This window comes from Mandrillus leucophaeus, unplaced genomic scaffold (genome assembly GCF_000951045.1).
Source record: "Mandrillus leucophaeus isolate KB7577 unplaced genomic scaffold, Mleu.le_1.0 Scaffold1055, whole genome shotgun sequence".
Taxonomy (NCBI): Eukaryota; Metazoa; Chordata; class Mammalia; order Primates; family Cercopithecidae; genus Mandrillus; species Mandrillus leucophaeus.
Genome location: NW_012098710.1, coordinates 574,917 through 590,353, shown reverse-complemented (window position 1 = coordinate 590,353; position 15,437 = coordinate 574,917). Strand labels below are relative to the sequence as shown.

At 35.2% G+C, this 15,437-nt stretch overlaps 1 protein-coding gene across 1 annotated transcript in view; it reads left to right on the top strand.

Annotated features, from left to right (window-relative positions):
* Positions 1–15,437, top strand: part of COL4A5 (collagen, type IV, alpha 5) — a 272,036-nt gene that overhangs the window by 91,046 nt on the left and 165,553 nt on the right. The window contains exon 2 of the mRNA XM_011982572.1: positions 14,089–14,148. Within this exon, the coding sequence (XP_011837962.1) occupies positions 14,089–14,148 (60 nt within the window). The remainder of the gene's footprint in view (positions 1–14,088; positions 14,149–15,437) is intronic.

The window sequence follows — 15,437 nt, the reverse complement described above, 5'->3', positions numbered from 1 at the left end:
CAGCTTAAGGAGATTTTGGGCTGAGACAATGGGGTTTTCTAAATATACAATCATGTCATCTGCAAACAGGGACAATTTGACTTCTTCTTTTCCTAACTCTTTGACCTATAGGTTAGTTAAAAGTGAATTGTTTCTTTTCTGTATACTTGTTAATATCCTGTTTATTTCTCTTATTGATTTCTAATTTTCTTTCATTGTGGTTGGAAAACATACTTTGTATGATTGCCATACTTTTAAGTTTATTGATGTTTGTTTTATGGCCTAGCATATAATCTATCCTGGAGAATGTTCTATGCATTCTTGAGAAAAAGGTATATTCTACTGTTATTGGGCAGAGTGTTGAATAGATGTGTCTTAGGTGCAGTTGGTTTATAGGGTTGTTCAAGCCCTCTATTTCCTTGTTGATCTTCTCTCTCACTGTTCCACTCATTATTAAAAGTGAAGTGTTGAAGTCCCCAACTATTTTTGAATTGTCTATTTCTTACTTCAGTTCAGCCAGTTTTTGTTTCATGTATCTTGGTGTTCTGTTGTTAAATGTATTTGTGTTTATAATTGATATGGCTTCCTGTAGAATTGACACTTTTATCATTATAAAATGCCCCTCTCTATCTCTAGAATTTTTTTTGTTTTAGAATATATTTTGTCAGTTATTAGTACATCTACTCTAGCTTCCCTAAGGTTGCTGTTAGCATGACTGTATTTTTCAATCCTTGTAGTTTCAACCTTTTTGTATGTTTTAATCGAATGTGTTCGGTAGCTGCCATTGGATCTTGATTTTTTTACGAAGTCTGACAATCTTTGACTTTTGTTTGGCTTGTTTAATCCATGCACGTTCAATGTTATTATTGATATAGTTGGATTTTTGTCCATAATTTCACTTTTTGTTTTCTATGTATCTCATGGTTTTTTGTTGTTGTTCTTCTGTTCCTCCTTTACTGCCTTTTTTTAATTAAGTGGATATTTTCTAGTTTAATGTTGCAGTTTCTTTAATGATTTTATTTAATGTGTTTTTTATTTGTTTTTCTTAAGGGTTGCTTACCACATAAATTATAACCTATTAGAGTTTAATTAAGATTTATAGAGCTCTCTATTCTTACTGTCTTCCCTTACTCTAGACAAAATTGCTGACATTGTTTCAGAGCCGGTAGCAGCAACAGTGTTCCCCTTCTTTTGGAGTAACACCCCTGCTTTTTTAGCAGGGCACTAATCAGGAAGACTAGCCTTTGATCTTCCTGGCTTGCCTCTTTCAGCATCATCTTCTGTTTTATGAGCAAGATAGAGTGAGGGCAATCAGATCAAATACTCTTGGGCTGCCGCGCCTGGCTGGAGTAGATCTTTTGTCTTATGAGTTAGGGCTGTGTGGAGGACAAGAGCCTGAGAACTCTCAGCTACTCTCACTTGGAACAGAGCTTCTATAACAGGAAACCCAGGGGTAGGGGGAGATCAGAAATGCTGATGACCTGTTCCTTCCTGTGAGATACTGTAGTGCTTAACTGGGAGCTGGGAGGAGAAGGAGCCCTGGTTTGTGGATGCACCTACCTTGGGTAAGGCTTTTGTGAAGCTGAGCAAGGGAGGTGGAGAAGGAAGGAGCAGGTCATGATGCCATAGATACCTGTTGTACATATCAAGATTGAACACATATTGTTGAATGTTTCTTCATTGGCTGTATGTTCTTAGGACAATATTCAGATACTTGAGTTTTTAAAAAATAAATTTCACCACATATCATTGTTTTGCTAGGGAGATGGTCCACAGAGGTCCTCACACTGCCATTCACAAAGTCATCTCTCCCATGGCATGGCATTGACTTTTTCCCTTTCCTTTTCCTCTTTCTTTCTCTTTCTTTCTTTTCTTCCTTTTCTTCCTCTTCTTCCTCTTCTTCCTCTTCTTCCTCTTCTTCCTCTTCTTCCTCTTCTTTCTCTTCTTTCTCCTCTTTCTCTCTTTCTCTCTTTCTTTCTTTCTTTCTCTCTCCCTCCCTCTTTCTTCTCTTTCTTTCCCTTCCTTCCTTCCTTCTTCCTTCTCCTCCCCCTCCTCTTCCTCCTCCTCCTCCTCCTTCTTCTTCTTCTTTTCCTTTCCTTGCCTTTCTTCTTCTTCTTCTTCTTTTTTTTTTTTTTTTTTGACAGGGTCTTGCTCTGTTGCACATACTGGAGTGCGGTGGAACAATCATGGCTCACTGCAGCCTTAATCTCATAGGCTCAAGTGATCCTCCCTCCTCTAGCTAAGACTACAGGTGCATGTCACCATGCCTGGTTAATGTTTAATTTTTTTGTGGAGATGGGGTCTTGTCTTGTGTCCCAGGCTGGATGTGAACTCCCAGGCTCAAGTGGTCCTCCCACCTTGGCTTCCCAAAGTGCTGGGATTATAGGAATGAGTCACCACACCCAACTGGCATTGACTTTTTGAAGAGTCTGTGCTAGTTGTTTTTTATAATGTACCTTATTCCAAATTTCTCTCATGTTGTGTCAATTTACACTTAATTACACTTGATGTAATTACTGATGTATTTGTTTTATTTGTCCTGCATTTTAAGGTATCACTTTCTCTGTCTACCTCTCTTTCATCTTCTTTTGGATGTATTAAGTATTGTGCCCCTCAATTACTTTGGGATTAACACCTTATTTATCTTTTTTAAAGGTTTACCCTAGAAATGAAAATATCTAGGTTGTATATGTATCAAAGTCCAAAGTAATCAATATCCTTACCAGTTTTCTACACAGTTACAAAGACCTTAAGAATGCTTTAACTTCTTTCACCCTATCTCACTTATATCGTATTACCAGTGTGTATTTCTTTTAATTCTATATTTTAAATGCCACAGTATGAACGGGATGCATGTCGCCTACCCACCAGCCCAAACTGAGACCACCAAGGACAGCCCCACTCTTTCCGGTGGCAGAGTCTCAGCATGGCTGCTACCACCCCTCTCCTGAACACTCCACCTGGATACTGAAGATTACCCCACCCCCACCTAACAGAGCTGGTGCCTGCACTCACCATTGGGGTCCTGAGCACAAGCTGCAGAACTGAGCTTCTGCTCTGAGAGAGAACACATAGCCTGAGGTCGTGGGGATCGCCTAACCCAATCCACCACCGTGGGCCCCAATCCTCCTGGGGGCTTGAGGTTGGGCCTAAACTCCCAATCACTACCACTTCAGCTGGTACCTGCCTGCAAGCACCACATATGGGCCTGGACACTGGCCTACCCAGCCCATTGCAGCTACTATCAACATCAGTGCACACTGCTCAGGACCCAGACAATTGTCCATCCACTGCTACTGCCATCACCCGCACCACGCCAGCAGCCCAGGGACTGAAGAACCTGCTCACCCACCTGGTCCACTGCTGGCATTATCAGCATCCAAGCAAGACCCCTGGAGGCCTAAGAATAGGCCCACTGACAACAGCCAACACCAGTGCCAGTGTAAAATGCTCTGGGGTACAAAGATACGCATGCTCAGTCCACTGCTGCCACCACCGCATCTTTAAGACTAGCTCACCTGTTATTCCAGTCTCCAGCACAACTTCACCACAGCTTTCACTAATAACCATACCCTAACACACCAAAGAAACCATAAACACCACTAATGCTGTTTACAGCCAAAGAAATCACACAGAGACTACAGTACTGTGAACAGAATCAAAGTTGAAGTACCATACATAGCCAACATCTTAGATACATCTTCAGAAAAATATCCTTCCCTATGAAAGTAAATTCAAAAATAGGAAGAAATAACTGTTACACTAGATGCACAGTTACCAACACAAGGACACAAGAAATATGAAAAAGCAAGGAAATATGACACTTGCAAAGGAACACAATAATTCTACAACAATAGATCTTAATCAAAAGGACACTTTTGAAATCCAGAGAAAGAATTCAAAATACTGAAATTAAAGAAGCTGGGTGAGATTTAAGATAATTCCGAAAAACAACACAAGGAAATCAAAACACAGTTAAGGATAAGAATGAACAATATTACTAAAGAGATAAGTATTTTAAAAAAGAACCAAATAGAAATTCTGGAACTGAATAACTCATTGATAGAAATACAAAATGCATTTGAAAGCTTCAAGAATAGGCTAGATTAGGCAGAATAAAGAATCTCAAAACTTGAAGTCAGTTCTTTTTAAATAAACCAGTCAGGTAGAAATAAAGAAAGAAGAATTTTAAAAAGAATGAACAAAGCTTTGTGTCATTCGGGACAACATAAATTGATCAAATCTTAAAAAATTATTGTTAGCCCCAAGGATAAAGGGACAAAGAAAGGATTAGAAAACCTATTTAAAGAATAGGTGAAAACTTCCGAAGTCTAGTGAGAGATTTACACAATCAGATACAGGAGGCTCAGTGATCCTTAGGAAGATATAATGCAAAGAAATCTTCTCCATGGCACATTATAGTCAGAATGTCTAAAGTCAAATATAAAGAGCAAATCCTGAAAACAGTAAGAGAAAAGTGTCTAGTCACTTCTAAATGAAACCCTATCAAGCTAACAGTGGATTGCTCAGCAGAAACCTTATAGGCCAGAAGAGAATGGGGATAAATATATTCAAAGTGCTGAAAGAAAAATATTGCCAGCCAAGAGTACTACATCCCTCAAAATTATCCTTCATCAATGAAGAAGAAATGAAAAACCTTTCACAGATAAGCAAATGCTGAGGGAATTCTTTATGACTAGACTGACCCTACAAGAAATGCTCAAGTGAGTCCTAAACTTGGAAGCAAAAGGACAATATTTAAGATCATGAAAGAACATGAAAGTATAAAACTCACAGGTAAACCAGTCAATCAAAGAAGGAAAAGAAAGGACACAAGTGGTAACACTATAGCAATCTACCAAACCTCAAAAACAACTAAAAAGAGAAAAAGAAATAAAGAATATATAAAACATTTCAACTTGAGAAAGCTGATTGAATTTAAAAAAAAAAAAAAAAAAGAATATATAAAACAACCAGAAAATCATTAACAAAATTACGGAAACAGAGCTTCACATATTAATAATAACCTTGAATGTAAATGGATTGTATTTTCCACTTAAAATATATTAAATGGCTGAATGAATTTTTTAAAAAACGATGCAACTTTATGCTACATATAAGAAAGTCACCCTAACAGTAAAGTCACATACAGACTGAAAGTAAAGGGATGGAAGAAGATATTCTATACAAATGGGAAACAGTAGTGAGCAGGAATAGCTATACCTATATCAGGTAAAAGAGAATTTAAGTCAAGAACAGTTGAAAATAAAAATGACAAAGAAGGTCATTATATAATGATAAATGGAACAATCCAGCAAGAATATACAGCAGCTTCAAATATATATGTACTCCATACTGTAGCATCCAGATTCATAAAGCAGATATTCTAAAGAGAGAAATAGATGACAATACAATCAAAGTGGGGGTTTCAACATTCCACTCTCAGTATTTAGACAGATCATCTAGATAGAAAATCAACAAAGAAACATTGGATATAAACAGGGCTTTAGACCCAATAAACCTAACAGATATTTACAAAACATTCTACCCAACAACTGAAGGATATACATCCTTTTCATCAGCACATGGACCATTCTCCAGGATAGATCATGTAGATCATGTGTTAGGCCACAATATAAGTATCAACAAATTTTAAAAAATGAAATAATATCAGTTTTCTTTTTAGACTACTTTGGAATAAAACTAGAAATCAATAAAAAGATGAAGATTGGAAACTCTGAAAATACATGGAAATTAAATAACATGCTCCTGAATGACCACTGGGTCAATGAAGAAATTATGATGGAAATTTAAAAATGTATTGAAGTGAAAATGTAAACATAGCACACATATTCAGCAAAAATAGTGCGATGAGAGAAGTTTATAGCAGTAAATGCCTACATTCAAAACGTAGAAAAATAAAAATTTAACAATCTAGCAATGCACCTCAAGGAACTAGAAAAGCAAGAACAAAACAAATCGAAAATTAGCAGAAGAAAAAAACTAGCAAAGATCAGAGCAGAACTAAACAGACTATAAAAACAAACATAAGGGATCAATAAAATGTAAAGCTGCTTCTTTGAAAAGATACGCAAAATTTGTAAACTGCTAGCTAGTCTAACCAAGAAAAGACCCAAATAAAATCAGAAATGAAAAAAAGACATTACAACTGACATCACAAAAATACACAAGATCATCAGAGATTATTATGGACAACTATACGCTGACACACTGGAAATCCTAGAAGTAATAGATAAATTCCTGGAAACATACTACTTACCAAGATTGAATCAGGAAGAAATAGAAAACCTGAACAAACCAGTAATGAGTAGTGAGATTGAATCAGTAATCAAAATTCTCCCTACGAAGAAAAGCCTAGCACCAGATGGATACACAGCCAAATTCTAACAATCATACAAGACAGAATTAATACCAATCCTCCTGAGGCTATTCCAGAAAATCCTAGGGTAGGAAATTCTCCTTAATTCATTCCACGAGGCCAGCATCACCCTGATACGAAAATCAGACAAGGGCTCAACCAAAAAAGGAAACTGCTGGCAAATATCCCTGGTGAAGATAGATTGAACAACAATTAAAAAAATACTAGCAAATCAAATTCAACAGTACCTCAAAAATATAATACACATGGTCCATTGGGATTTATGGCAAGGAAGGCACAACCTTTGCAAATCAATAAATGTGATACATTACATCAATGGAATGAAAGAATAGTATAATCATCTCAATAGATGCAGAAAAGACATTTAATAAAATTTAACATCCCTTCATGATTGAAACTCTCAACAAACTAGGCATAGAAGGAACATAACTTAATAAAGGCCATATACATCAAATCCACTGCAAACATCATATTCAATGAAGAAAAGATGAAATCCTTTCCTCTAAAAGCTAGAACAAGACAAGGAGGCTCACTTTCACCACTCCTATTCGACATAGTACTGGAGGTCCTAGTAAGAGCAATCAAGCAAGTGAAAAATAAAAAAGGCATCCAAATGGGAAAAGAAGAAGTCAAATTGCCCCTCTTTACTGATATATCTATCTAGAGAAACTTAAAGAATGAATTCAGTGAAGTTGTAGGATACCAAATCAATGTACAAAAATCAGTAGCCTTTCTATACACCAATAATGATCTAACCAGGAAAGAAATCAAGACGGCAATTCCATTTACATTAGGTAAAATAAGTAAAATACATAGGAATAAATTGAACCAAGGAGGATAGATTCTACAAGGAAACCTACAAAACACTGATGAAAGAAATGCAGATAACACAAACAAATGGAAAAATATTTTATACTCATGGATCAGAAGAATTAATATTGTTAAAATGATCATATCGCCCAAAGGAATCTGTACATTCAACATAATCTCTATCAAAATGCCAATGCCATTTTTTCACAGAATTAGGAAAAAAAAAATCCTAAAACGTATATGAAACCAAAAAAGAGCCTGAATAGCCAATGCAACCCTGACCTAAACACAAAGCTAGAGGCATCACATTTCCTGACTTCAAAATGTATTACAGGGCTGTAGTAACTCAAACTGCATTATATTGTTATGAAAACATAGACCAATGGAACAGAATAGAGAACCCAGAAATAAAGCCACATCTTCATAGCCAATTGATCTTCAACAAAGCTGACAAGAGCTTACACTGGGGAAAGATAATCCTCTTCAATAAATGGTGCTGTGAAAATTGGATAGCCACATGTAGAAGAATGAAACTGGACCCGTATTTCTCACCATATACAAAAATTAACTCAGGCTAGATTAGACTTAAATCTTCTTTTGCACAGGAAAAGAAACTATCAACAGAGTAAACAGACAACCTACAGAATGGTTTGTGAACTGTGCATCCAACAAAGGTCTAATGTCCAGAATCTACAAGGAACTTAAGCAATTCAAGAAGCAAACATTTTATGTAAATAGAAGACCTGAAAGTATAAAACTACTAGAAGAAAATCCAGGAGAAAACTCTCCTGGACATTGGTCTAGGCAAATAATTTGACTAAGACCTCAAAAGCACAGGCAACAAAAGCAAAAATAGACAAATGGGGCTATATTAAATAAAAAGCTTCTGAACAGCAAATGAAACAATCAACAGAGGGAATAAGCAACTTGTTGAATGGGAGAAAATTTTTGCAAAGTATTTATCTGACGGGGATTAATATTGAGAATATAAAAGGAACTCAACAGGAAAAAAACAAAACAAAACTCCAATTAATCCCATTTAAAATAGGCAAAGGACCTGAACAGACATTTCTCAAAATAAGACATACAAATGGTATATGTAAAATGCTCAACATTGCTAATCATCAGAGAAATGCAAATGAAAACCACAATGAGATATCATCTTATCCCATTCAAAATGGCTATTAATAAAAAGACAAAAACAACAGACGTTGGCAAGGATAAAAAGAAAAGGGAACTCTTATATGCTGTTGTGAACATAATCTAGTATAGCCACCAGAAAACTGTATGAAGATTAAAAAAAAAAAGAGAAAGAGAAAGAAAGAAAAAAAAAATACACTAAACATAGAATCACCATACAACCCAGCAATTCCACTACTGGGTATCTATCCAAAGGTAAAGAAATCAATATACCAGAGATACCTACACTTGCCTCTTTACTGCAGCAGTATTCATAATCACAAAAATATACAATTAACCTAAGTGTTTATCAACAGGTGAATGGATAAAGAAAATGTGGTACATATACAGAATGGAATACTACTTAGCCATAAAAACTAGTGAAATCATGTCATTTGCAGCAACATGGATGGAACTCAATGTCATTCTCTTAAGTGAAATAAGCCAGCCACAGATAGACAAATACTGCATGTTCTCACTTGTATGTGGGAACTAAAAACGTTGACCACATGGAAGTAGAGAGTGGAAAGACAGAGAACAGAGACCGGGAAGAGTAAGTGGCAGGGATGGGGAGGATAAAGAGAACTGGGTTCTTAGCATATTAAATATGTCATTTCGTGGTGTTCTGGCTTTGATTATTGCTTCTGAGATCTAATCTGTAAATTAATTTTCACTCTCTTGAAGGCAGTCTGTCTTGTCTTTTTTGATGCTTTTAAGGCCTTTCCTTTACTTTTATGTTATGCAGTTATGTTCTGCTGCACCTAGTTTCAGGTTTTATTTTTATGCCATTGGATTTGTTTGGTTTCTTGAATAACAAATATGTGTAGATTTTTCTTGAGGAATCTTAGCCATTGTCTCTTTAGTATTGTCTTTATTCCCTCTCTCACCTCTTCTAGAATCCCAGTTTCCTTTATGTTATCCTTTCTTGCTCTTTCTTCCATGTCTCTTAATGATTATTTCAGTTTCCATGTTTTATCTCTATGCCACATTATATATAATTTCTTTTTAGCTTTACTAAGTATTTTAACTTTATTCTGTCTTCAGCTCTATGTAGTCTGTTGTGAAGGCCATCCTTTGAGTTTTAAATTTCAATTACTATGGCTTTTACTTCTAGAATGTATATTTTATTTCAATTAAACTATGTCATTTTCATACAATTGCTGGCTCCCTTTATTATTTTTAAGTTAGAAAAATTCTTTTATAATTGTAAAGATAGTTATTATATATTTTTTATTTGATAATTCCAATATCTGAAATATTTAGTGAGTACTTTCTGTTGTCATATGTTTCTTCTGGTTTTTGCTTATGGTATTTTTTTTTCTTGTATGCTTAATGGTTTTTAATTAGGAAATCTCATCTTCCTTTAAAAAATGATGCATTTGAATTATTTGAAGTTTACTCTGAAGGCATGTTTTTTCTACATAGAATTGGTATGTGTTTTTGCCCAGCCTCTAGAAGGTCAATGCAGTCAGAGTCCACTCAGGTAATGCTAATTTGGATTGCAAATCTGGCCAGTTTGTGGTGTGTTTTTTAAGGATTTTTTTTCCTGTACTTCTCTGCTAAGCACCAAGATATCTTTTCTTCCACCTCCCCGGGTGTGGGATTGTGAGGTACATTTATGCATGGTACACCCTTACACTAAAAGAAATTATAAAACAAAACCCGAAAATTATCCAAGTTTGGCAAATGTCCTCCGGGAAAAAGTAGTTTCATTGGTCAATTCATTTTTTGGTTTTCCCTAGATTTTGATTTGATAAATCCTATTGTGCTTCCCTTTGATGCTTTTAGGAAGAATTTTTTTACTTTTTTCCAAGCATTTTTTTAAAGTAAGCATTTCAGTCTGGATACCTAACTAGCCACGTTATTGGAATATTTCTTATTTCTCTCTGCCATTGTTTTGTCGTATGTGTCTCCTTGGAACACCTGAATCAAAATCACTTAGAGATGTTCATTAAAATTTCAGATTCTGCTATTCAACTTCAGGCTTACTGGAAGAATCTTTAGGATGGGTTGCTGGTATGTGAATTTTTGTGAGGTTCTTTAGGTGACCCTAATTCATACAGAATTTGTTTTTATTTGTACTTTTAAGTCTAACATCTGGTGTTTTAATTGTAGCAGCATGAGATCTAAATTTATTATTTTTTATATTTATTCTAGCACCATATGTTGAAAAATTCATTGTTTTCACATCTATTTGACATGTCGACTTTTATCATATAGTAGTTGTGTGCGTGTGTGTGCACATGCATGAGTGTGCAGATCTGTTTCTGGCCTTCCTATTTTTGTTAAGTGAATACCGTACTATTTTAATTATTGCAGTTTTCTGATGTGTTTTAGTGTGTGATAATATAAAACTTTCCTTACTCATTTATTACTTTCTCCCACAGTAAAAATTTAAAATATAATAGTTGCATCATTTTCTTGCTTCTTTCATCTTCAGTGATTTTGAAGTACTAGTTTTTTTCGTACGAACTTAGAAAGCCTTTTAGACAGAGGTACTTAATGTTCATTTTACCTCTTTGCCCCAGTCAATTTTATATTTTAATCATGCTTAGCATGGCAATTTTTCCTCTGAGTATCTTTCTGTCTATCCTTCCAAGTTGAAGTCCATGTATTCACTTTCTCCACAGAGCTTTTGTCAATACTTTCAGGCTCAAGGGAACTATTTTTCTTAACTTTGATAGCAATTATTGACTATAACACTCATTTTTACTTGGCGAATCCTACAGAATCACAGACAGTGAAATCTGGAAGCTACCTAAGGAGATTACACTGTCTATGTATACCATTTTACAAATGAGAAAACAGCCCAAGAGTTTGGAAATGATTTGTCCATGGTCAAATGATTCAACTGCTGAAGTAAACTTATGATATACTGCTGTATCATTATTCCATTGTATTTTGATATTCTTTTCATATGTCCTGAAAATACCTAGTTACTTAAAAAATAAAATACCTAGTTACTTAAAAAAAACAAAAAACAAAAAACCTAGATTGGAAGTTCCTTAAAGGCAGCACCTACATCTACTTTTGTACAACTCATAGAACTATTATTGTGTTTGTGTTTATTAGACACCTAATCAATATTAATAGATGTTGGTAAAAAAAAAAAAAAACAAGTTGTTCCATTAACCAGATGTCAAACTGGGACTATCTCCTTGTGGGCGCCACTGTTATAACTGTATAGAAAGTGGCATCTAGTGGTTGGTGTGCGTATTACAATCGCCTGCTTTGTTTTAACCTGTGAGTACCAGAGTAATTCTCATAACTTAGGTGGAATAAATAGAATATAAATTAAAATTTTAAATTGCATTTAAACACATTTATCTATAATTCCCAACTGTTTAAATCTGTGTTCTTTCTAAAGTAAAGCTACATGTTGTTTAATAAAAAATTGCAAAAAGTTACGTAAAATTACTTGTAAAATGACATGCAAGAGTATTTAAGGCTTTTCTTGTTTATAAATTGTATTAGGAGTTAGGGGCTATTGTTGGATATTCAGAAGTCAAAGTGCAATTATAAAGAAAGGCCACATAGAATCTTGTTCATATCAATGAAATTCTGTCAGACTGTTGTTTTGCATTATTTTTAGGAGCTTAATTTGTATTTAAACGAGGAAGATCTCTCAATAAAGGCTGAAGATGGAAAGCTACACTGCCTTCTACTCACAGCAACAAAACCCATGCACATATATTTACATACAAAGTCCAGACATGCATTTCAATGTCAGATGTTAATTATTCTTACATTAACAGCCATTTGGGGTTACCACTACTCTTTACCTCTCCATTAATGCATGAGTGTTGACAACATGCGCAATCTAATTCAGGGAGTATGACCATTGACAGTTACTGTCTTGTGAACTTGTGAATCAGTATCTTCTTGTGAAACGATATCTTCTAAATTTTATAAAATCCATAGTCTGGAACTTAAAATTTATGTTTGCACAAAAATATTATATATTTTTAATTAACCTCTGTTTCCTGCACATTGTAATATAATTCTTTGTAGATGGGGTCATCCTTCCCACTAGAGAGCAATGATGTACTTTGTACTTCTACCTGCACCTAACATAACATAGTGGCTGTCACATAACAGGTGATCAATAAATATTTCTCGAATTAGTTACATATATTGGAGGGAGCTGTGTGTTATTCATCTTAGAAGTCTAGTGCCTAAAAATTTTTCTGGCCTCTAGTAATATTCAGTTCATGTTTGATGAATAAGTCTGAATAATCCTATTTAATCTGTAGTGTAGTTAGCATAAAATACTAAAATCAGTATATAATCCCCAAACATCTATGAATAATAAATAATAGCTGCATAACAGACTTTCTGTTTGAAGTGTCAGGAGCACAACTTTCACTGGAGCAGCCTCTTGTAGTGTGAGTGAGACATCACTCCAACATCAAGCCATTGTAGTTTGCTCTTATAATCAGGAAAAGAGGTTTCCGCATGCAGGTGACTTCTAGTTGCAGCTGAGTTAGTTAGAAGTTCTGATCAGAAGGATAAGGTCAGTACTTTCAAAAGGGCTGAGGAGGGTACTTCAGTAGTGACTAGAGTAAAGGAAATCATGAAATGTTGAGCAACATGCTAAGGTATTTTATGTCAAAGGCCCTCAAGGTTGATGGTCATTATTTGGTATTTATATCACATAAAGGTTTCAGTAACTCAGTCTGATATCTATCTGATGAAAAGAATGCCACCTCCTTGCAAATAAATACTAAACTATAAATGTATATTAAACTAACTTGTTTTTCCAAGCAGTTCATTTTCTAAGAGTAAAGGATATTTCTGAATGGCAGAAGTCACATACTGTATTCTTTTCCTCCATAAGTTTTCTATTTTAGAGGAGGATATTTTTCTGGCTTGAAGACCTCAATTCCTAATATGATTGAATGCCTATTTAGAACATCTAGACTGTGGGAGCAGCATTTATGGTAAAGCTGTTAGAGACTGAGCTATTATTAGTGATGAAGGAGTAGGAGCAAAGAAAAGAAAGGAAGGTGGTAAAAGATAGTGTTATATATTTTATGCTCCATGATTGCTCATGAATGGAGAGAAACAAGTGACTTGAAGTGGTAGGCATTGTTGTCTAGTTGCCAAGGTCACTGCTAATATAGAGTGAGAGGTAATTTCTTACAAGCAATGTTAGAAGAAAAAAAGGAGAGTTCCTGAGAGTTTGGACATGTGGCAAATCATATTACAGGGAAGTTATATGAATTTCTTTTCCATTTTTAACATATTTTAGATTGTGCATACTGTCAACACTCATGCATTAATGAAGAGGTAAAGGGTAGTGATAACCCCAAATGGCTGTTAATGTAAGAATAATTAACTTTGAAATGTATGTCTGTGCTTTATATGTGAATATATGTGCATGAGTTTTTGTTGTTGTAAGTAGAAGATGGTGTCGCTTTCCATCTTTAGCCTTTATTGAGAGATCTCTCATTTTTAACATCTTGTAAAATGATATTTTTCACTTTAAAATTATAAAAATTATGTTTACTCATTTTGAAAAGTTCAGACAGAAGTGTATATAATAAAAGGTGCAAGCTTCCTGAGAGGTAACTGTTATTTACAATTTGATATATATTTTCAGATATTTTTCTGGTATTTATCTTACAAGTTTGGATTGTTGATTTCAGTTGAGCTGTAAGTCAGAGTCTGATTTTTGGGTTCATATTTAATGATTTTTTCCCTCTTTCTCTTCCTTATAGGCTTGCTATGGGTGTTCTCCAGGATCAAAGTGTGACTGCAGTGGCATAAAAGGGGAAAAGGTGAGGTCTGAGATTGGCATTTGAAAATTTAGTAAAGCCAGTAAACTAATGTTTTTAATAAATATTTTTTAAAAAAACAGGACTTCTATCTCAGTACTTAAGTAAGTGAAATGAATCCTATTGTACTGCTTATTTTAGAGAGCTTATAAAGATTAGATTATATCTTAGGGTCAGCAAAGATTTTCTGTAAAATGCCATATAGCAAACATTTTAGGATTTATGGGACACATCAGTTTCTGTTATATATTCTTAACTCCTTTATATAAATAGACCTTTAAAAGTGACAGAAAAACATTCTTAGCTCTTGGATCTTAGAACATGAGCCTCTTGGGGTCTGGATCAGGACCCGTTTCCGGTAACATATTTCTGGCAACCACAGAAGGGACAATAGTGCAGAAACCCTAGCCCAGTGGCTACCTTTGGGTAAGTGTTGGGGTCCTTTAGTATCTGCATTTGGCCTGAGAGCTATAATCTGCCAAACTCTGATTGGTCTTATTGAAAGCACTAACTTACTTAATAGGCAAAGACAGGGGAAAAACACTTAAGAAGGAAGCTAAACATTTATCAAGCTACTAATCTCTGCCAGATACCAGGCAATTTCATGTATTTTTATCTAGTCTATGCAGGTTAATAATAGATGAACGTCTATTTGTTTTTTTTTTTTTGAGATGCGGTCTTGCTCTGTCACCCAGGCTGGAGTACAGTGTCACAATCAAGGCTCACTGCAACCTCCGACCCCTGGGTTCAAGCAGTTCTCATGCCTCAGCCTCCCAAGTAGCTGGGATCACAGGCATGCAGCACCATGCCTGACTTATTTTTGTATTTTTGGTGGAGATGGGGTTTCGCCATGTTGGGTAGGCTGGTCTCGATCTCCTGGCCTCAAGTGATCTACCCGCCTTGGCAGGGGATTCCAGGTGTGAGCCACCGTGCCCAGCTGAATGTTTATTTCTATCTTACCTTTTCCACATCAGCATCTTCTATTGTACAGATATTATGATTACCAAGTAAGTATTGATGAAGATTATATAGCATAAGCCTAACCACTGTAAGTCAGTGAATGACATTAATATTATAAAATAAAAAAGGCACAGTGAATTATAGTCTTATACTAGGAGATGGGGTCATACTCTAGTCTCCACTCTTTGAGGCTCAATATTTTTTAATGAATGAGTTAATGTTGCTAATTATATATGAAGCAGTTTAGGACAGTATCTCTAGGGCATAATCTACTTAGAGGTATAGAAGGTACGTTAGCATATTAGACATTCTTGTAAGTTCTGGAGCAAAGA